At 44.0% G+C, this 23,639-nt stretch overlaps 1 protein-coding gene across 1 annotated transcript in view; it reads right to left on the reverse strand.

The window, feature by feature from the left end:
- Window positions 1-1,963: 1,963 nt before the first annotated feature.
- Window positions 1,964-23,639, reverse strand: part of tamalin (trafficking regulator and scaffold protein tamalin) — a 53,478-nt gene continuing 31,802 nt past the window's right edge. The window contains exons 6-8 of the mRNA XM_069919181.1: window positions 21,222-21,288; window positions 10,999-11,065; window positions 1,964-8,053 (exon numbers count right to left, since the gene is read on the reverse strand). Coding sequence (XP_069775282.1) covers window positions 7,647-8,053; window positions 10,999-11,065; window positions 21,222-21,288 — 541 coding nt within the window. The 3' untranslated portion in view covers window positions 1,964-7,646. The remainder of the gene's footprint in view (window positions 8,054-10,998; window positions 11,066-21,221; window positions 21,289-23,639) is intronic.

The raw sequence follows: 23,639 nt of genomic DNA on the forward strand, positions 1-23,639 counted from the left end.
TGATTAAAGTGCATGGACACTATACCAATTGCTTATTTGACTTGGGGTCAACTGACAGTTTTATCCACCTAGACAAGTACTCCCGCTTCCTGTTTGCTGTGCCCTGCTTGGACAGGACTGCCTCCTCAGTTATAGAGGCTCTGCACAGCATCTTTGCCATCTTCAGGTACCCCAGTTACATCCACAGTGACGGGGGGTCCTCGTTTATGAGCGCAGAGCTGCGGCACTACCTTCTGGAGTGTGGTATTGCTTCAAGCAGGACCATCAGCTATAATCCATGCGGTAATGGGCAAGTCGAAAGAGAGAATGCCACCGTCTGGAAAGCGGTTACACTTGCCCTCCGGTCCAAAGATCTCCCCACCTCTTGCTGGCAGGACGTGCTCACTAGTGCCCTACACTCCATCCGCTCCCTCTATGCACCGCGACCAATGCCACCCTCCATGAAAGGATGTTTTCTTTCCCGAGTAAATCAGAATCGGGAACAACCATATCGGTGTGGCTCACGGTTCCCTCCTACGACACCCACGTCCGGTACTCAAAGAACGACCCCTTGGTTGACCGAGTGACTCTGCTCCCTGTGAACCCACATTATGCCTATGTTAAGTACCCAGATGGGCGGGAGTACACAGTCTCGGTAAGGGACCTAGCCCAAGCTGGATCAGGCACAGCAGTGCCTCCAACCCAACCTCCCCCAATTCCTTCTCCTGCAGGTCATGTGCTTGAACAAAGGGACCAGCACCACCCCACCAGTTCAGGCCAGACTGTCGACAACGCAGTTGGGGAATTGAGCGAAGCAGTGGCCACACCCTACAAGCCTGCCGGTGACACAACTCCAGCGACCCCAATCCCAGCATCACAGCGGTCACGCTGAACGATCAGGCCCCCTGACCAGTACAGCCCCTAACCTCCACCGGGCCCTTTTTTTTCCTTTTTTTTCTACAGCCCTCCATCCACCCCGGGGCCAGTTCTCAAGAAGGGGTGAATGTGATAGAACAGATTCTATCACCAACGTGTATATGTGCAGATTGTAGTGTGATTGGCTGAGAGCGTAGCCACACCTACTGGCAGGTCTTAAAGGATTGCTCCTAGCCAGACCAGGTCATTCTGGACTGGTCAACCTACATATCATATGCTCCAGTCTTTTAGTTAATAAAAGTCTTGGTTTGGATCAATGTCTTTGGTTCTTTCGACAGGCTCTCCAACCATGTTGCAAATAAACAGGAAGTTGATATGGGCACCTTTCATTCTGTGCTCATCAGATGCTAACCTCTAGAAATCTACTCAACAAACTAAACCTTTCTTACATCATACCTATAATTGTTCTTCTTTCATCCACATGCCTGCCTCAGAGTCTTTTAAATATCCCCATTGTACCAGCCTTAACCACCACCCCTGCAATGCATTCCAGGCACCCGCCACTCCTGAGTAAAACATCTATCCCTGGCATCTCACCCAAACTTCCCTCCATTCATCCTGTACAGATGTCCTCTGGAATTTGCTACTCTCTCTCCCAAGGTAAAAGGTGCTGGCTATAATTTTGTAGACCTCTCGTTCTTCTTCGTTCCAAAGAGAACATCCCCAGCTCTATTAACCTGGCCTCATGAAGTACATTGTCCAATCCAGGCAACATCCTGCCATAGTTTTCACATCCTTCCTGTAATGAGGCAACTAGAACTGAACACAATTTTCCAATTGTTCTAAGGAACTATTAGCTTGTTAGAAGGAAATGAAAAAAAATGAGATAGGAAAATGGGTCAGCACAGCACTGTGGGCTGAAGAGCCTACGCTGTGCTGTAGATTCCTACGTTCTACATCAAAGAAAGTGAAGATTTCAATTCATGTCTTCAAACTCCAAAGTCAACCAACTCAGACAGCGTAAGCAAATTCTGTCGAGTGCTTTGAAAATCCCTATATTCCTCCTGTGGCTGACTTGGCATCAAAAGCGATGGCCAACACTCCTCAAAACATTTCAAAAGTTTTATTGTTAAATCTTGTATTTTACACAAAGCTCCACAGATCTCAATTCTGTCATTCCTTTCAAGGCAAAAAATTCTCGTACGGCTTGACATAAATTTTAACAATTTAAAATATTCTAATAAATATTAGTTGAAGATTAAACATACAATGAAAAAAAACATGATTTACAAAATACTACAGAATATTTGCAGGATGGTAATTGTGACAATGTAGCTTGAATAAATCCAACATTTCTTTTTTAACAGAGAAGTATTAACATAAACTTGGAAATTATGCCACGTATGAGTTCTTAGCGTGTTGACATTGGATTCTTTCCTTTAACGTTAAGTAAGATTGAAAGCAAAAAAAAATGATGATTGTAGAAATTAGAAAGGGGATCAGAGATGCAGTGGATGAGTAAATTTAAATTCCTGAGGATTACTCTCTCAAAGGACTTTTCCTGGACCCAACATACTAGTTATCGTGAAGAAAACACTTCAGTACCTCTACTTCCTCAGGAGTTTGCAGAGGTTTGGTAAAACATCAGAAACCTAGGCAAACTTCTAAATGCGTAGTGGAAAGTGGGATGTCTGGCTAATATCCCTGAGCATAAAGCCTGGCAAAAGGTAGTGGATACAGTCCAGGGCATCACAAGCAAAAATCTCCCTACCGTCAAGAACATCTACAGGGAACGCTGCTCAGAGAGCAACAGCGATCCACATCACCCTGGGCACGCTCTGTTCACGCTGCTAGCATCAGGACAGATGTAGATTCCACAAAACTCACACCACCAGGTTCACGAACAGTTGTTACCCCTCCACCATCAGACTCCCAAATAAGAAATTCAATCAGGGACTCATTTAAGGACTCTTATTTGCACAATGATTATTGCTGAATATTGTATTGCACAGTTTGTTTATATTTATTTCTTTGTTTACATATCTCTCTTTTGTAAATGCATCTTTCTTCCTGAGCACAGTTTACAGTTATCGATAAATAGAAATTCTGCCTGGCCAGCAGGAACAAGAATCTCAGGGTTGTATGCACTCTGACAATAAATTTGACCTTTGATTAAGGATTTTAATCATATTTTTGAAACAACAAATTATTATTTCAAAGTGCAACATTTCTGAAGCCACTGGTGTATACATTCAAAGCAGTTCAGATCCTGGTTGATTGTGATGGTGTGTCAGAGAGGAGGGGGTCAAAAGATCAAAGTAAATTTGACCTTGGCCCTCATCTGAATATACCAGCAACCAATTTGGTTCCCTGATACATCTTGTGAATAACAAGTCTGCAGATGCTGTGATCAAAGTCAAAGTGCAAGAGTGCTGGAAAAACTGGAACTCGGCTGGTCTCGCAGAATCCATAGAAGGTAAATATATCTAACGACATTTCAAGACAGAGTCCTTTGTCAAGGTATGAGGTAAAAGCAGGTAGCGGAGAGGGAGAGGGTGGCTTGGTGAATGCAGAACTAAAGGAGACACAAAAAGAGGAGAGTCAGTGGATGGGTCTAACAGAAACCGGAGAGGTCAATGTTAATGCCATCTGGTTGGAGGGTGCCCAGACACAGCGAGGTGGCTTTCCTCAGGTTTGCGGGTAGTTTCAATCTGACAGTGCATGCAACCATGGGCTGACAACATATCAGCAAGAGAATGAGGCGAGGAATTGAAATGGGTGGTCACTGGGAGATCCGTGCATTGCGGCGGACAGAGTCGAGGTGCTTAATGAAGAGATCTCCCAGTCTCTCTGATGTAGAGAAGGCCATGACGGGAGCACCGGATGCAGTAAAGTGTTGTTTCACTTGGAAGGACTATACAGGGACCCAAATGTTGGAATGAGGGAGGAGGTATGGGCTCCAAGTGGAACATTTCTGGCTGTCATAGTGGATAGGTACCAAGGGGGTGATGATAGAAAGGGAGTAGATAAGGTGGGAGAGGTTGCTGCCTCAGGCAGAGAGGAGAGGGGAGAAAAAGATGGTCAGGTGGTGGGATCAGGTTGCAGGTGGCAGAAATGTCATAATACTTTAGGGGATTTTGAATAGAGTGAGGTAGGATGGGCTGACAGGTAAATGGAAGTTGAAGGCCTTGTAGCTGTTTATGTGGAACCAGGAGAATTATCTACAAAAAAACTGAATGTTGGGGTTATTTCTTTCTGCTGCCCAGCTCCTTTACGGACGGGGGCCTGGAAGTTGTGCTCTGGCCAAGACATTTTTAATTCTTCAGGGACAAATGACCAAAATATTGAAACGAAGCTGCTAGAATCTTTTCATGCAGCAGCTAGTAGCAGCTAAACAACCCCCCTTCCCCCCACCACTCCCTAGCCAAAGCCAATGTAGCAGTACCCCCAATTGGAGTGCAATGACGGTCATTGCTGAGCCGTCAAGGTGAACACAGCAAACCAGTGAGGGGCTCACCGGCTGAATGACCCACAGCCTGTGGGCTGCTGGAGACTAGCTCATGGGAACCAGGCATTTGAGAGGGCGCTGAGGGTAAGAAGGGGTCTTGAAAGACATTGGGAGCTGAAGGCTACTGATCGTATCGGAAGTTTGGATCTGGACCTCAAGGAGCCGATGGATCAAACAGGAATCTCTGCTGCTGTGGAGGCTGCATGAGCGCTGGAGGTGAACCCACGGTCACTCAGTGACTCAGAAGGAGCTTCTCTCTCTCTCTCTCTCTCTCTTATTGCTAGGGACGCCGGACAATGCTCACAGTGACTCTTTGTTTGCCTGACAACAGGCAAAAGTTGAGGTAGATCATACATATTACTTTTTTATGTCTTATTACATGACAATGAAAAGAACTGTTACTGCCCATAAAACAAAACTCTCTACATTGAACATTCAGATGTGATTGGGTTGAAAATTCTCTTCCCATAACAAAAGTTATGTTCTTTCAAAACCATCCTTTTGCGGGGGCGGGGGGGATTTCAACGTGCAAACCCCTCTGGTGTAGAGGTTTGTTTGCTTAATGCTGAAGCCAGTGCTCTGGCGGCCACTTTGCACCTGCTTTTCCATTCCACAGCAACTTCACTCATTTGCGTCTTAACCCCCATTTTACCCTCCTTGGTCCCACAACTCTCAGAACCACAAAACATTACAGCACAAAAACCGACCGTTCAGCCCTTGTATTCTCTGCCAAACTATTAATCTGCCTCGTCCCACTGACCTGCTCCCAGTCCATACCCCTCCCATCCATGAATCTGTCCAAATTTTGCGTCAATGTAAAAATTGAACCTGCATTCATCATTTCAGCGGGCAGCATGTTGCATACTCTCACTACTCTCTACATGAAGAAGTTCCTCCTAATGCTCCCTTCAGAGGTTAGGGTCACACTATTACAGCGCCAGTGACCCAGATTTGATCCTGCCGCTCTATAAGGAGTCGTGTGGTCTGTGCGAATTTCTTCCCACCCTTCAAAAGGTACCAGGGTGTAGATTAATTGATGTATTTGGGTGGCATGGGCTTGTGTACCAGAAGGGCCTGTTACCAAGCTTGATGTCTAAGTTTAAATGTAAATTTTTTAAAAATTAAAATTTGAAACCTACCCTTTTCACCCTTATCCCATGTTCTCTACTTTTGATTTCACCTGACCTCAGTGGAAGAGCCTTGTTGCATTTTATCTGAACACATCATAATTTCAGTATTCCGGGAAATTTTGAATCAACTCTAGCCCAATTTGACCTCTTGAAAAAATAAAATGGGGTCAGTTGCCTAAATCATTTTCCATTGTCCTATCTCAAAATGCAATCAGAAATTAGTCATGATGGTGGAAACTGAGCTATTCAGGCTACCCTCAGTCCACAGGATGTGGCTGCCTCTCTTCTCAGGAATTGTTTGTTGTTACTGCCGAGCTTTCTCTGCTGAGCATTTGCTGTTTTTAGACTGCTGCATCCACTGTTGACACACCCTCCTGCAACCCCTCCCACATCACGTTACTTCCTGCCTTTAATGTCTTTCAAGTTGTGAAAGATTTTCGTCTGAAACTGGAGGGTTCCAATATGCACTGTAGCATTACATCGCTTCTCAACATCGCAGTGACGGCCACCATTTGTGGTGGCGGTATGAAGCCATTACCAAGAAGCTATTTAGAGATCAGTTGATGCACAGTAATTGATTATTCTGACCCTTCAATCACCACTCCCCCAGGACTCCATGCTTTCACAATTTTCCTTCCTACTGAAATCCCATCAATGCAGTTCTGTTCTTTGAGCTAAAGCAACAAATCAAAAAATGGATTCTTGTTGTGCATAGGGAATTCATCTTCTGACTGGTTGCCTTCGAGGATGGAGGGAGGTTCTTTCGTCCACTACAATTTCCATGTGAGTGACATATCCTGGAGTGCTGTACTCAAACTCAGTAGTTGATAAAGTGGGCTCATATGATTGCACTCTTAGCCAAACAAGGTGCACCACTGAGATCACTGCATTGAACAAGGAACATTGCAACACAGCACAGGCCCTTCAAAAAATGAAACCTTTCCTTCCTCCCTCCCATAACTCTCTATTTTTCTTGCATCCATTGGCTTGTCTGTGTCTTTGAAATGTCCCTATTGTCCCAGCCTCCACCACCACTCCTGACAATGCATTCCAGCCACTCACTACTCCCTGTGTAAAGAAAATAATTACCCCTGATGTCTCCCTGATACTTTCCTCCCCTCACCTTGTACAGATATCCTCTGGAGTTTGATTCTCTCAACATGGGAAAAAGGTACTGCCTCTCGTACTCTTCCATACCTCCAAGTGACTTCTCATCCTTCTTTGCTCCAAAGAGCAAAGCCCTAGGTTTGCTAGCCTTGTATCACAAGACACGTTCTCTAATCCAGACATCCGGGTGAATCTCCTCTGTATCATTCCACATCTTCCTCATCCTTCCTGTAATGAGGTGACCAGATCTAAATACAAAACTCTGTGTGGTTTCACCAGTTTTACAGAGCTGCAACATTACTTCCTGACTCCCCAACTGATAAAGCCCAGCCTACCATATGTCTTTTTAACTACCCAATCAACTGGATTTATGAATCATTATTAAGTTCAGGAGGGATGTCAGAAGACTGGAGGGTGGCAAATGAGCTATTGAAGAAGGGCTGCAGGGACCAACAGGTGGTTGGTAAGTAACTAGAGGGTGTTCTGAGTATCCTTTGCAACTACTGTGGAGGATAATTAACAATATTCTCTCAGCTGCTTGTCCATTTTATTTGACTTATTGCTTGCAAGCTTGAAGGAAGTGTTATCAGTGAAACTTGCAACCTTTGCATTTAGAGCTCTGCCCTGTAATACTGACCAAATTTGGAGTGTCAGAGCAAAACCACTACCCATTGAACTTCACATATGCCACAGGTAGAGAGGTGATAAGATCTGTAATGGATACTAAAGTCTTGCAGATGCTGCCCATTGCACATAACTATACCATGTGACAGATTCTAATTCGAAACTGATTGTACAGGAATGTCCTGATTTGTTCTGTAATTTAGAACTGAGTGTCAGTGGAGACGAGCACTCTCTCTCCTTGAGGCCCAAGTGAAATAAAGGTCCTGGAATGAGAGATCAGAATCAGGTGTTTGTTTTTAGTGAGGGAAATAATTTTTCTCCAACCACTCTGGGGGTTTAATCATCTCCCCTCTTTCTGCAAGATGTCTTGTGCTGGTTATCAGCCCTGAAAATTTGAAGTCTCATAAATACCGACTGTTTGCCTACAAGTGGCTTTCTTCCTCTTCCACTGATCGGTTGAGTCCAGGGATGTACTTGAGCAGTCTCCTCCGCAAGCTTTTCCTCCTGGCCTTCCTTGCAAGGGTCCCATTATTCCTCTCCCAGGAAGTCGAAGATCCGGCTCCATTGTAAGTGGCCCTTGCACTTACAGACCTTGTCAAGGCCTTTTTGGCGAACACCATTTCATTGCTGTGGGCACTGGAGCTGTCATCACTGCTCATGTCCATGGGGTCAAAGATGCAGGTCTGATAAATGGGCTCATCCCCAACCTCCGTTGTGGAGCTGCAGGTATTGACGCTGGGGTGGCTCTGTCTCTGCGCCCCTTGACCAAAAAGGCTGGCTCTGACCGATTCGAAAGCATCATAAACACTCGGATCTTTTAACACAACCCCTAGAAAGAGGACACAAACATCAGGTGTTAGCTCGACAGACAAGCACGTTTGTCACAAGGACATAAAACACCAAAAACTTGCAAACTTCAACAAGTGTACCTTGGGGAGCATTCTGACTGGTTGCATCCCTGTCTGGCATGGAGGCACCAATGCACAGGATAGGAACAGGCTACAGAAATTCGTAAACTTGAACTGTGCCATCCTGGGCACAAATCTTCACTCCATTGAGGACATTTACAAGAGGCAGTGGGTGGATAAAACAGCCTCTATCCTCAAGGACCCACACCACCCAGGCCATGCTCCATCACAGTATTCCATCGGGGAAAAGGTACATGAACCTGGCACTAATTTATTTAGTTTTTTAAAATATCATTTATGGCTATGATGCTGCCACAAAACAACAAACTTTGTAACATGTTCATGTGTAATTCTGTACATTACAGCACAGTGCAGGCCCATGATGTTGTGTCAAACTATATTGGAGTGACTGTGATCAATAAAATAGTCTCGTGGAGGCTAAGTGAAGTCTGTCTGCCATGTGTATCTAGAATGAATCAGTAACAAAGGCCAAGTGAATGTTCTTAAATAGTCTTTATTAACAAACACAAAAGGCCCATGTCTGTAGTAAAATAGCAAAAAAAATTCATCTGGAAGTAATGATAACCGATAACGTTCCGTGTAGAGTTCCGGCTGACAGAATCCATCGACGCCTCCTCGGACTGCCCAACTGACAATGTGGGCTAGCAAACCGCCTTTTTGACATGCACAAACCCCCGTGCATGCTCATTGCAGAAGGCCTCAGCCCGGGCTCCAAACACTTGCTAGCGGCACCGAGTCAAGCGCGCATGCGTCAACGCAGTCCATGGTGCATGTGCACTGGCGGACACGCCGGCCCCGGCTGAGGGGCCGCTGGGGGCTGAACCACCCACACATGCGCCACCAGGCTTCTCCGGCTTGGTAAACGGTGCTGGCTTTCATGCATGCGGCCAACGAGAAGAGGCCTACAGGACACTGCCAACGCCTGCAGCCACGACAAGCGAGAAACGAGCATTTGGCTCTTACATATATAAACCTACTCAACAAATTAAACCCTCCCTACCTCACACACATAACCTTCTGTTTTTCCTGCTCTTATGAGAATGATGGGGAAGGAGGGGAGAGGTGAGGAAAGAGGGAGAAGACGGGGGGGGGGGGGAGGATGGGAGGTGGGGAAGGAGGGGAGAGATGAGGAAGGATGGAGGAGACAGAGGAGAGGGACAGAGGGGGAAGGGGATGGGAGGTGGGGAAGGAGGGGAGAGGTGAGGATGGAGGGAGAAGACAGAGGGGAGGGACAGAGGGGGGAAGGGGATATGAGGGGCACAGGAGGGGTTGATGTGGTGAGAAAGGGGGGGGGAGAGCAAGGTAGAGGGGTGGAAGTCAATAGGCAGAGAGTAGCATCAAGACAGAGCCGAGAGGGTGGGATAGGGAGGAGAGAGGATACTATGATCAGATCTTCTTTGTTCGAAATTACGTGACAATGCCCTATCAACTGCATCTGACCAAATCTGAGTTTGCCATTACTTTAGAAACACTTTACAGATCGTACAACAGATTGTGCCTTCAAAGAAAACATTGAAACTGATGCTGGCCTTGATTCAGTGCCAAAGCAGAAGTTTAACAATTTATTTTAGGTAAGGAGCTTGCATGTTCTCCCCATGACTCCCCATGAAGTACAGGAGTTGGGATGTTATGACAAATTTGTATAAGAGATTGGTGAGGCCAAATTTAGAGTATTGTTTGCAATTTTAGTCACCTAACTACAGGGAAAATATCAATAAGATTGCAAAAGTGTGGAGAAGATTTACTAGGTCATTGCTGGGACTTGAACTGAGATACAGAGAAAGGTTAAACAGATTAGGACTTTATTTCCTGGAGCGTTGAAGAACGAACCTGTTGTAATCGAGGTTTACACTATGATGATAGGTATAGATAGAGTAAATGTAAGTAGATTATTTCCACTGATGTTTGGTAAACGAGAAGACATGAGTTTCAGGGTAAAATGGGAAGAGTTTAGGGTGAATATAAGGAGGAATTTTTTCACACAGAGAGTGTGGAATGACCTGCCAGCTGAAGTGGTGAATGCAGGCTCAGTTTTTGCATTTGAGAAAAATATGGACATGTACATGGATGGAAGGGATATGGAGGACTATGGACTGAGTGAAGGTCAGCGGGACAAGGCAGAATAGTTTGGCACAGACCTGAAGGGCCAAAGGGCCTATTTTCTGTGCTGTAATGCTCTATTGTACCATCTTCCTCTACCATCCATGGCAATGCATTTAAGGTATCCACTACTGTTTGTGTAAAACACTTACCCATGACATCTTGCCTAAACTATTCTGCCTTCACCTTGTACAGATGTCCTCTGGTGTTTGCTGGTCCTGCCCTGAGCATGGTGTTGGCTGTTCATCCCATTAATGCCTCTCATAATCTTGTAGACCTCCAATAAGTCATCTCTTATACTTCTTCGCTCATAAGATGAAAGTCCAACCTCTGCTAACCTTGGCTCATAAGACATGTTCTCCAATCCAGGTAACATCCTGGTAAATCTCCTCTGCACCCTCTCCAAATCTTCCATCTCCTTCCTATAATGAGGTGACCAGAACTCAACACAATATTCAAAGTGTGGTCTGGCCAGAGTTTCATAGAGCTTCAACGTTACCTCATGACTCTTGAACTCCATTTCCAGACTAATGAAGACTGCAGGCCATCATAACTATTCCAGAACCTAGGAGGTGATCTTGAGAGATCTGTGGATGTGGACCCCAATGCCCATCTCTTCTTCCACACTATTAAAATGAAGCTGATCCTTGCTGCATACTGCCTGAGCTACAGTTTATTCAAGATAGCCAGCTACCATCCAGTGCCCAGACGGACCACACAGAAGGAAAATGAGGAGTCGACCTACCATGAACCAGTCTCTGTTCCTGGACCATTAGTGACCTGTACTCCTCCCACTTTTCCTGCAGAGTTTGCTGAAAAAGAACAAACCTTTTTTATTATCAGAGTATATACATGACATATAAAAGACCCCAACAATGAAGACGCTGTTTACATCCGGTACCGCACGGATGGCAGTCTCTTCAATCTGAGGCGCCTGCAAGCTCACACCAAGACACAAGAGAAACTTGTCCGTGAACTACTCTTTGCAGATGATGCCGCTTTAGTTGCCCATTCAGAGCCAGCTCTTCAGCGCTTGATGTCCTGCTTTGCGGAAACTGCCAAAAAGTTTGGCCTGGAAGTCAGCCTGAAGAAAACTGAGGTCCTCCATCAGCCAGCTCCCCACCATGACTACCAGCCCCCCCACATCTCCATCGGGCACACAAAACTCAAAACGGTCAACCAGTTTACCTATCTCGGCTGCACCATTTCATCAGATGCAAGGATCGACAATGAGATAGACAACAGACTCGCCAAGGCAAATAGCGCCTTTGGAAGACTAGACAAAAGAGTCTGGAAAAACAACCAACTGAAAAACCTCACAAAGATAAGCGTATACAGAGCCGTTGTCATACCCACACTCCTGTTCGGCTCCGAATCATGGGTCCTCTACCGGCACCACCTACGGCTCCTAGAACGCTTCCACCAGCGTTGTCTCCGCTCCATCCTCAACATCCATTGGAGCGCTTACACCCCTAACGTCGAAGTACTCGAGATGGCAGAGGTCGACAGCATCGAGTCCACGCTGCTGAAGATCCAGCTGCGCTGGATGGGTCACGTCTCCAGAATGGAGGACTATCGCCTTCCCAAGATCGTGTTATATGGCGAGCTCTCCACTGGCCACCGTGACAGAGGTGCACCAAAGAAAAGGTACAAGGACTGCCTAAAGAAATCTCTTGGTGCCTGCCACATTGACCACCGCCAGTGGGCTGATAACGCCTCAAACCGTGCATCTTGGCGCCTCACAGTTTGGCGGGCAGCAACCTCCTTTGAAGAAGACCGCAGAGCCCACCTCACTGACAAAAGGCAAAGGAGGAAAAACCCAACCCCAACCAACCAATTTTCCCTTGCAACCGCTGCAATCGTGTCTGCCTGTCCCGCATCGGACTTGTCAGCCACAAACGAGCCTGCAGCTGACGTGGACTTTTTACCCCCTCCATAAATCTTCGTCCGCGAAGCCAAGCCAAAGAAGAAGATATACATGACAGCACATAGAACCCTGCTATGTGGTTTTTTTTTTTACATAGAATTTATGTTTTCTTCCCATTCAAAGTGTTTTCTTACCTTGCAGAGTGGCCGTTCATTTATGAATGACCAAAGTTCGAAATTTCTATTTCCTTATGCGGTTTTACATTGAATATTGGCAGTCCAATAAGTAAATAGGCGGGACTTGAAAATGCATGCTATTCATTAACCCACTGTTGTGGACCGCCTGCAGTTCAGTTTAGACTGAAGGTAGTCCACAAAAATGTTTAGGGCTGCCGCAACAAATATCCATAATCTTATGATCCATAACTTCCTCAACACTGTCAACAACTAACACCTCTGATACAGACTGTTATCCTCATAATAAGGTTTCAACATAGTTATGTAACAAACCTGAGTTTTATTCCTTCGATCTGGAGTGTTTACAACATAGTTAACATCATTCAGTCCTGAAAATTTAGCTCTCAAAGGATTGTCATGAGTTGGGAAAAAATTAACACTTTACTTCCTGACTTAAAATTCCTCACTTGAGCTTTCCTGTCAAATAAACGCTTAATTTTACCGTGAGCCATTTTTAAATTCTCTTGAGCCAAAGTCCACACTTTTGTTACCGATCATTAAATTTAGAAACATTATCCAGCAAGTCCAACTGCACATCCTCACTGTTCTTTTATCAACATTAAAAGGTCCTCTAACCTGATGTCCAAACATGATTTCAAAAGGGCTGAACCCTAATGACTCCAGCACAGTCTCCCTTGCTGCAAACAACAATAAATGAATACATTTGTCCCAATCTTTCCCATTCTCCAGACAATAAATCCTCATCATATTTTTAAGAGTAAAATGATGGATGGTACCCAGACGAAGTGATCCATTTTATTCCCAACTCATAAATCAACTACTGAAACAACCCAGACATAAAGTTAGATCCTTGATCACCCTGGATCTCTTTAGGTAATCCAAAAACTGTGAAAAATCTTTCCAGAGCCTTTACCAACTGTTTTGGCTTTAATATTCCTTAATTGTATAGCTTCTGGAAATCTCGAGGCTGTACACATAATTGTTAATAAGTACTGATTCCCAGAGTTAGTTTTCGGCAGGGGACCTACACAATCCACAATAACCCTAGTGAAAGGATCCCCAACAACAGGAATAGGTTGTAATGGAGCCACTGGAGGACCCTGGTTAGGTTTCCCCACTACCTGACAAAAATGACATGTCCTGCACCAGATTACAACATCCTTCCTCAAACCAGGCCAGAAAAATTGTTTCAAAATCTTATTCATGGATTTCTTTACACCAAGATGACTACCCAAAGGAGTACTGTGGGCTAGATTTAAAATTTCATTCCAGTAAATTCTAGGAACAACTTCCTGATGAATCACACCCCCCACCACCACTCTTTATTAGAAGGAATATCAAGAGGTCTTCATTTCCTCATCAACAATTCACCCTTCAATTAATATCCATGGGATATTTCTTTAATCTCCTGCTCACTTACTGTTTTGTCGCTTAAGACAACAAGATCTGTGTCTATTTTCTGATGCTGAATTAACTCTTTCCTTGACAAAGAGAAATTCTTACTCTCACAATGACCCTGCTCTTTCAAAAGTACTTCAGAAGTACTGGGTAAGTCTCTATCAACTGGAGCTTCTTCAGCTCTCATCATTTTTTTAGTCATAGACCTTGTTACCGCACATGCAGGAAATATCTCACCATCATCTCTAACCTCATCCTTATTAGGCCAATTTGTTAATCTCAAAACTGACCCAACTTTATCCTCTGCAAAATCATTCCCTAATAAAAATGAGATCCCCTGCATGGGTAACTTCAAAATTACTTCTACAACAGGTCCTTTTACTAATTCTGAATTTAGCACAATATTGTGAAGAGATATTGTCTCTACCTCACCTTCAACACCTTTAATCAAAGTTGTCTCCCCTGTGTCCATCCTTTGATCAAGAGTTAAAACATTCTCCAACAGTGGCTGAGCAGCCCCAGTATCTCTAAGAATTTTAACTGGAACCTGTGATTCTCCCTCCTTTACTGAAACCAAGCCCACTAACACAAAAGGATTAAAAATGTCCATAACACCCTTACCAGGTTTGGAACATCTGTTCTCATCAAATTCAACTGTCTGAATACATGCTTCTGGTAAAACCTCCATTTCTCATCTCTTTTTCAACATTAAACAATTCGCAATAACATGACAAGTTTTTTTTTACAAAATGACATGGAAATCCAGAAGTTCTGTCCTTTCCTACCTTACCTTCATCTTTTCTCTTAACATTCTCTCCAGACTTAATTTCAGACTTACCAGTCTCCTCCACATTAACCATCTGAACAGGCTAACTAATCTGTTCCACATTAACCATCTGAACAGGCTAACTAATCTGTTCCACATTAACCATCTGAACAGGCTAACTAATCTGTTCCACATTAACCCTCCGAACAGGCTCACTGTTCTGAAATTTGTTTTTGTAAATCAGGGCATATTCATCTGCTGATCTTGCCATTTGCTGCCATGTTCTTACATCTGTTCTTACATCATGTTCTTATACCTGGTTCTCTCATCCAGGTATAATTTAATCTCATTTGGAATACACCTTTTAATTTCCTCAATTAATATCAATTCTCTCAATCTGTCAAAATCATTATTTATTCCTTTTGAGGTGCAACAACAGTCAAAACACCGAAAGTAAAATCCATATAAGATTGGTTCCATGTTTTCACCAAACTCCTAAGTTTTTGTCTATATGCTCTGGAACCAACTCATAAGCTTTCAATATTGCTTGTTTAACAATATCATAATTTGCCACTTGATCTGTAGTCAAACTAGAGGATGAAATTTGTGCTTTTCCCTTCAATACACTTTGGAGCATAAGAGGCCATTTTTCTTTTGGCCATCTTGAGCTCTCAGCTACCTTTTCAAAAAGCTGAAAATATGTATCTATAGCTCCCTCATCAAAAGGAGGCACTAGATTTCCCTCTCTACTAGCCAAAAACCTCTGCCCAGGAGTTACCGCCTCAGCTCTCTTTCTTCTCTCCATCTCAGTTTTTAACTTCTCTAATTGAAACCGTCTGTCCCTTTCAATCTTTTCCAAGACATATTTTCTTTATCTTTCATCCTCCTCCCTCTGTTTTTCAGCTCCTTCTAACACATATTTCTTCCATTTTTCAGCTTCCTCTGCTTCATGTTGTTGTTTCTGCAACTCAAAGTTCCACTTCTCTCTTTTGTCCAACACTCTCCATTTCTCTCCTTCTTCTTCCACCCTCAAGTTCTCCATTTTCAATTGCAATTCAACAGATCTATCCTCTGGAAAATTTTCTTTCTTACCTATCTAATATTTCACTATAATATAATCCTCTGTATTTGTATTTTCCTCATCCAATGCTGGACTTCAGTCAGCTTTAATGCCTTAGAAATAACCATCAATTCCTCTTTTCACTTGCTCTGCAGGTGATGGTTGAGACAAAAATGTACTAATATCCAATGGTGCTGTTTTCCACACACCCAAGCTTTAAATTAGCTTGGAAAAACCAATTAACCAGTAAATCGCAAAAACTCTAAACGTTTAAGTTCCCAAAACTCAAATTTTCAACCCAAAAAGACAATCCCCCAAATGTTACAAGCCCAGAGGTCCCCAAAACCCAGCCGCAATAGAAATTCATCATGACAAATGGTTACATAGACAAAAGTTAATTATCTTTAAACATGAAAATATGATCAATCTTTAACTTATTATGTTTAACTTAACCTAATTTAATCTCCTTCTATTTCTAAGCGCACGTGTATGTAAATGTGTATACAAGTTCAGAAAAGTTCTTTGATTCACAGTCCAATCTCACTTCTCACTCCTCCAAGTTCACTGGTATCAGGCAATTTTTATACTGTGCACATAATTTAACATTTATGAATTTTCACCAGGTTCTAGTAAAAAGGTAAATGGTTGTCGCTCAGGAAGGTTCTAGTTGGATTTCAGAGAGAGATTTGTTGCTTGTTGGACTGATTCCTTCTGATCAGCCACGTCAGTGCCTTGCCAAAGAAACTTGCCCCTTCAGGGTTTTCCAGGTGATAATCTTTTTCTTTCAGGTCACCACAAGAGCTCCTTTTCGGTTTCCTGTATTTCAGGTGAAACATTATACAGCCAGCCAACTCCTCTTGTATGGATCACAAGGGCTTGGAACTAGTCATCAAAATGGGGTTTTCCCACAAGCTTGCCAGCGTGTCATGTTCCAGTCCCAGCTGCTCCTGTTGAAATGTAGATGCTCCTGTTGAACTGTAGAACTGAATTTTCTCTCTCTCTCTCTCTCCCTCTCTCTCACAGAGAAAACCAAATGACCCTCTTAGAACATTAAATTGCACTCAGACTGTGTCAATGGACCCAATTTTCTAAGTTTGTTATCTCTTGCTTTCCAAACATATAATCCATTACTCCACAGTCTCTTTAGGCATTCTTCAAAAGTTTTGCAAAGGTGCCTATTTTAAATAAGATCTGTTTTGAATTCTTTGTATGTGACCTACACTAAAAAATCTGACACAATCTCCTTTTAAAACATACCTATATATAATATAAAATACAATATAATCTGCCAAGGTTTCCGATATTATACCAAACCTCCGCAAACTCCTGAAGAAGTAGAGGCACTGACGTTCTTTCTTCAACGTGACATAAGTGTGATGGGTCCAGGAAAGGTCCTGAGATGGTGAGTCCCAGGAATTTAAATTTGCTCACCCTTTCCACCTCTGATGCCCAATGATCACTGGATTGTATAGCTCTCCTGAATTCTACAATCAGTGAGAGATTGATGTTAATATACTATTCTACCAAGTTAATCAACAACACAAGTGCAGCAAATAGGTCAGAAATTTGGAAAATGGCAGAATTGATTAGGCAACCTGCTTCAAAGAGCACAGGGGGGGAGGGGAGGGGGGTAGCAGATGGGGGTGGTGGGGGAGAATACTAAGGTTCTTCAAGTCATTCTCGTCCGAGTAACAAAGTCTTCTCCGGTCCTCGAAGTAAAAACACGCCAACACATATAGTCAAATGATACATATGCAGTATCTATATCCATGTATAAAAATACCTGTTGTTGAATAAATAGTAGAGTCTTGGAGGGTTTGTATGAGCAACTCATTCAATTGTTCAGCAGTCTCACTGCCTGGGAGAGGAAGTTATTTCTCAGTCTGATTGTTCTGGCTCTGCTATTCCTGTATCTCTTTCCCAATTGGAGTAACTAGAAGATGCTGCATGTGGGGAGATAGGGTTCCCCAATTAATTTTTGAGCACTCTTCAAACAGTGATCCCAGTTGATCACATCAGTGTGGGGGGGGGAATGAGTCCTCCGTGATCCGTTTTTATGTTCCTATGGATTGACCTCTGATCCAATTCTCTGCAGCAACTATAAAAATCTCTGATGCAGCCGGCCACGATGGTCTGGATAGAGCTCCTGCAGAAAGTTGACAGGATGGTGGCTGGTAACCTTGCCCGCTTTAGCCTTCTCAGGAAGTGCAATCACTGTTGCACCTTCCAGACAAGTGAAGAGATGTTGTGTGTCAAGGATAGGGTGCTTTTTAAGTGAAGTCTGAAGAGCTTGGTGTTCTCTACCATCTTCACTACTGAAGGGTGGTCATCCCTGGTCTTCCTGACATCCACAGTCACCTACTTCGTCTTGTCCACACTGAGACTCAGGTTGGTCTTCTGGCACCATTTCACATGATTTCCACCTCTAGTGCATCTCATTGGTGTTGTAGATGAGACCAGCTGCTGTGGTGTCATCTGCAAATTTAATGACACTGTTGGAGCCAGATCTGGCGATGAAGTCGTGGGTCAGTAGTGTGAGCAGGAATGGGCTGAACACACAGCCCTGTAGTACCCCAATGCTGCTGCCAACCAGGTCAGACTGTGTTCTTTCCATTAGGAAATCCAGAATCTAATTATAGAAAGAGGTGTCATGTCCCAGGGAGGACAGCTTCTTCACCAGCCTCTCGGGAATAATTATATTAAACATTGAGTTGAAGTCAATGAACAGCAGCCTGATGTATGAGGCATCATTCTCCAGGTGGGCCAGGATGGAGTGGAGGGACAAGGCAATAGCATCATCAGTGGAACAGTTTTATCCATAGGCGAATTGAAATAGATCCAATAACTCTGGGACATGTGCTTTGATCCATTCCATTACAGGACAGCCATCATCATCCCGGTACAAAAAAGGGCAACAATAACAGGCCTCAATGACGCTCTGCCACTGACCTCCACCATACTTTGAGCATCTGCTGTAGAAATCTGTTGAAGACGTCCGTAAGGACCTCCATCAGTTGGTCTGCAGTCCTTTAGTTCCAGATCACAGATGTTTGGTCCCGCACGACGTAATGTGGGTTCATCTTAAATAGGGATCTCCTCACCTCGGCTATGCAAGGGGCCCATTCGGTCAAGGCCAGTGGCTCAAACCATGGCTCCATATTTCGTGGAATGGGAAAAGGCTGTTGAGGTGATAGCTTTAAAGACAACGCACAAAGTATGGACAGAGTTGGGTGGATATGTGGCAGATGGAGTTCAATCCAGATGTGTGAAGTGATGCATTTTGCAAGGTCGAACTTAAAGGCAGAATACATGGTTAATGTATTCTTATCAGTGTGGAAGAACAGAGGTTCCTTGGGGGCCTAATTCATCAATCTCTCAAGGATGCTATCCAGGTTGATATGGTAATTAAGAAGGTCTATGGTATTCATTGGAGCGTAGAAGGTTGAGGGGGGGGGATTTGATATAGATATTTAAAATTTTGAGGGGGATAGACAGAGTAGATGTGAATAGGCTCTTCCCTTTGAGGGTATGTGAGATTAGAACGAGGGGTTATAAGTTAAGGGTTAGGGGGAAAAAGTTTAGAAGTAACACTCAGAGAGTGGTGGCTGAATGGAATGACCTTCCGGAAGAGGTGGTTGCAGCAGGGTCAATTTTGTCATTTAAGAGAAAGTTGGATGAGTGCATGGATGTGAGGGGGTTGGAGGGTTATGGACAGGGAGCAGGTAGGTGGGACTAGTGGAGACCACTTAAATCGGTGCGGACTAGGGGGGCAGAGATGGCCTGTTTCCGAACTGTAATTGTTATATGATGGCCTCATTAGTCAGGGAATTAAGTTCATGAGGGAATGTTGAGGCTCTATAAAACTCTAGACAGACTACACTTGGAATACTGTGTTCTATTCTGGTTGATTCATTACAGGAATGATATGGAATCTATGTTTACCAGGATGTTGCCTGGATTGGAGAACGTGTCTTATGAGGCAAATTTAACAGGTCTGGGACTTTTCTCTTTGGAGCAAAGAAGGATGCAAAAGTGAATTAATAGAGGTGTACAAAATTATGAGAGGCATAGATAGGGTGGACAACCAGTACAGTTTTCCTCAGGGGAACAGTAGCAAACACCAGAGGACATCTATTTAAGGCCATGGGAGGAAAGTTTAGGAGGGACGTTTGAGGTAGGGTTTTTTTTTTAACTGCACAAAATGTGGTGGGCATCTGGAATACATTGTCATGGATGTTGGTGGAGTCTAGTACCAGAGGAACATTTAAAAGATGCTTAGGCAGGCACATGGATGCAAGAGAAGTAGAGGGTTATAACTCACTGACACAGATCCATGGGTGACATTGTGATCTTCTCCCACTCGGAACCCTGGTGGTGCAGGTAGGTCACATGACCTGGTTCTAATTAGACCAATTTGAAGATGAGATCATACACGGCACTGAAGAGTAAAGCACTCCTGAGATCAGGACGGAAGAAGCATCTGGAGCATCAATAGGAAAATCACTTGCAACCTCTGTCTGGTATGGCTTTACCACCTCAATCTCTTATAGATCAACTCATGTCATCTGTCAAAGCTGCTACTGCCAAATAAATCATTTGTCTGGGAACCGGCCACCTCTAGAATTTGTCCTCATCTCAGATCCTGTTCGAACCGGAAAATATTACAGCATCAAAATAGGCCCTTCAGCCCTTCTAATCTGTGCCAAATTATTATTCTGCCTAGTCCTACTGATCTGAACCCATACGTCTCCCATTATGTGCCTACCAAATTGTTCTTTAATGTCAGAATGGAGCCCACATTCACCACTTCAGCTGGGAGCACCTCCCCTTTTACCCTTAACCCATGTGCCCTGGTTTGTATCTCATCTACCCTCAATGCCTCCCTGCATTTACTCCATCTACCTCCCCCCCCCCCCCCCCATAATATTGACTCTTCTAAATCTCCCTTCATCTTCTGACCCTCCAGGGAATAAAGTCCTAATCTTTCCCTGTAACTCAGTTCTTCAAGTCTCAGCAGTAATCCGGTAAATCTCTGCACTCTTCCAATTGTAACGAGTTCAGATTTCTTGTCAGAGTACGTACATGATATCACGAACAACCCTCAGATTCTTTTTCCCCGCGGGTGAGGCAGAATTATCACTTACTGGTAATGCAAATAAAAAACTGTACATAATGTGCACATGTAAACAAATAAACACAGGTCCACAACTGACTGTACAGATAGGAGAAAAAATCTCAACCAATAAAGTGCAAAAGAGTCATAACTAAGTTTGCCGTTGAGGAGTTTGATGGTGGAGGGGAAGCAGCTGTTCCTGATCCTGATGGTGTGAGTCTTGTAGCACCGATACCTCTTTCCTGATGGCAGCAGCGAGAACAGAGCGTGTGCCAGATATCGGTAGTTAGGTGACCAAAACTGCACTCAATACTCCAAATTTGGCTTCAACAATGTCTTATAAACTTTATCATTACATCTCAACTCCTATACTCAATACTCAGATTTATGAATGCCAGTCTACCAGCAGGTCTCTTTACATCTCAATCGATCAGCAATGCCATTTTCAGGAAATGATGTCTGTATTCCCAGATCTCTCTGTTTTACTGCAAATGTGATGATATTGCAGTCATATTTAGTATTCTCTGTGCACATAAAGTGAAAGCACATCACGCCCCACAGGTTTACCTTCAGGTACTGCAGTCTGGTCTCCAACTCTGCTTGTCTGATTGAGGTTCCAAACACGGTCTCCAGCCTGCCAATGGAAAGGTACTAATCAACTTCTGTAATCACTGTTTCACACACATTTCTGTGGTCGTATTCTTTACAATTTAATTTAGACATACAGCACGGTAATAGACAAACAAGAGAGCACCAACAAGATACACTCATGTGATCAATTAACCTATAAACCCTGTGTATCTTTTGGAATTCTTATTGCACGTTAAGCCATAAACTTCTCCTGACAGGTGTGCTGGTCATGGCCAAAATTAACACATACCTAAGCAAAAGTCTGGACCCACTGCAATTGGCCAAATGTCACCATCACTCCACAGCAGATGCAATGTCACTGGCTCTCCACTCAGCTCTGGATCACCTAGACAACCTCAACTCGCCTACCAGCTGCTCTTCATCAACTACAGCTCAGCCTTCTACCCTATTATTTCCCTCAGTGCTGGTCAATAAGTTTCAAACTCTAGTCCTCTGTAACCAACCCCCCCCCCCCCCCCCCCCACAACTGGATCCTTGACTTCCTGATCAGAAGACCACAGTCAGCACAAATTGGAAACATCATCTCCTCCTCACTATCAACACAGGTGCACCCCAAGGACGTGGGCTTAGCCCACTACTCTACTCATTTTACACCCATGGCTGTGTAGCCAGGAACAATTCTAATGTTCTGTCACCACAGTTATTGGCAGAATCACAAAATGCAATGAGGAAGCAGTATTGGGTAAGGTTGTGGCTGTCATGTGACAGCACTGTCCCCTACCTAGTCAGAGGACACACCAGCTGCCAATCAAGGTTTGATTCCGCCCCACCCATTAGTGCACACCTTGCTGTTGGACACATGTAAATTACCTGGACTGCACTCTCCAGCCTACTTGTACTTGGCCTTGGCTATTGTAATTAATTACCCTCCTGCCACAGATGTGGGCTTGTTTCTTTGTTCTCTCTCTCTTTGCCAGCCTGGGACCATCCTGCTTCACTCCAGGCCTAGAAATGTGCAAAGGTGCCGGTAAGATGTTAGTAAGATGCTTAACTGTTGGTAAGATGTGCACTGTTAAAAGAGTTTGGAGTGTTTCATTAGTGTCCCTTGTAGCATAGAGCTATGCCTGCACTGAGTCAAGGGGTGGTGGGGCAACATAATGATTTTTCCCTGATCATTGAATGTACCAGTTTTGTTTGTGTGTGTGTGTGTGTGTGTGGCCTTCTGTAAATAAAATCCTTCCCAAATCTAAACTATGTTCAGAGTCCTCGCCTTTGAGACCTACCAAACCTGTTTCCTCACGCACATACAGGAGGGAGATAGATCAGCTCGTTGAATGGTGTCACACCAACATCCTTGCTTAACATTAGCAAAACCAAGGAGATGATTGTGGACTTCAGGAGAAAATCCAGTCCTTATCAAGGGCTCAGTAATGGGGAGGGTCAAGAACTTCAAATATCAAGGATCTGTCCTGGAGCCTGCATGTTGATGCAATCACAAGGAAGACTTGCCAGTGGCTATACTTTGTAAGGTATCTGAGAAGATTCGGTACGTCACCAAATATTCTCAAAAACATCTACAGTGTACAGTGGAAAGCATTCTGTTGCTTGCAACACTGCCTGGAAATGGAGCTCAGGACAAGAATAAACTCCAGAGGATTGTGAAACTCGGCCAGCGGCATCACAGGCACCAGACTTCACTCCATCGAGGACATCTACATGAGGCAGTGTCGTAAAAAAGCAGCCTCTATCCTCAAAGACCCCCACCACCAAGGCCATGCTCTGCTACCATCGGGGAAAAAGGTACAGGAGCCTAAAGATGAGCACTCAACGGCACAAGGGCAGCTTCTTCCCCACTGCCATCAGATTCCTGAATGATCAAAGACAATCACTTTGACTTTTTGTGCTCTATTTTTATTTATTTTGATACGGTGGTTTAAATTGATGTTTGCTCTCTGGTGCTGCCGAATGATTTGACTTGTTCATGTCAATAAATTCTGGTTCTGCTTCTGATGTTGCTCCTAGTTCGCTCCAGATTACTGCAGGGGCGGCCAACCTTTTAATTTTACATTTTTAATTTAGACATACAGCACAGTCACAGGCCATTTTGGCCTATGTGTCCATGGCACCCAATTACTCTACAATCCTGGTACGGACACGTGGCCTGAAATGGCCTGTTACCGTATGTCTAAATTAAAGATTAAAAATTAAAAGGTTGGCTCTCCCTGCTCTATAGCCTAGTATCTTCACACAGCAGGTGTGGTCACTCTATGCTTCTCCCTCTCTCCAAAGGTCTAGGGACAAGGCACATAGAATATTGCAGCACAGGCCAGGCCATTCGGCCCATGTCATACCAACCCATATAAACCTACTCACCAAACTAAACCTTCCCTATCT

The sequence above is a fragment of the Narcine bancroftii genome, chromosome 2 (genome assembly GCF_036971445.1).
Source record: "Narcine bancroftii isolate sNarBan1 chromosome 2, sNarBan1.hap1, whole genome shotgun sequence".
NCBI lineage: Eukaryota > Metazoa > Chordata > Chondrichthyes > Torpediniformes > Narcinidae > Narcine > Narcine bancroftii.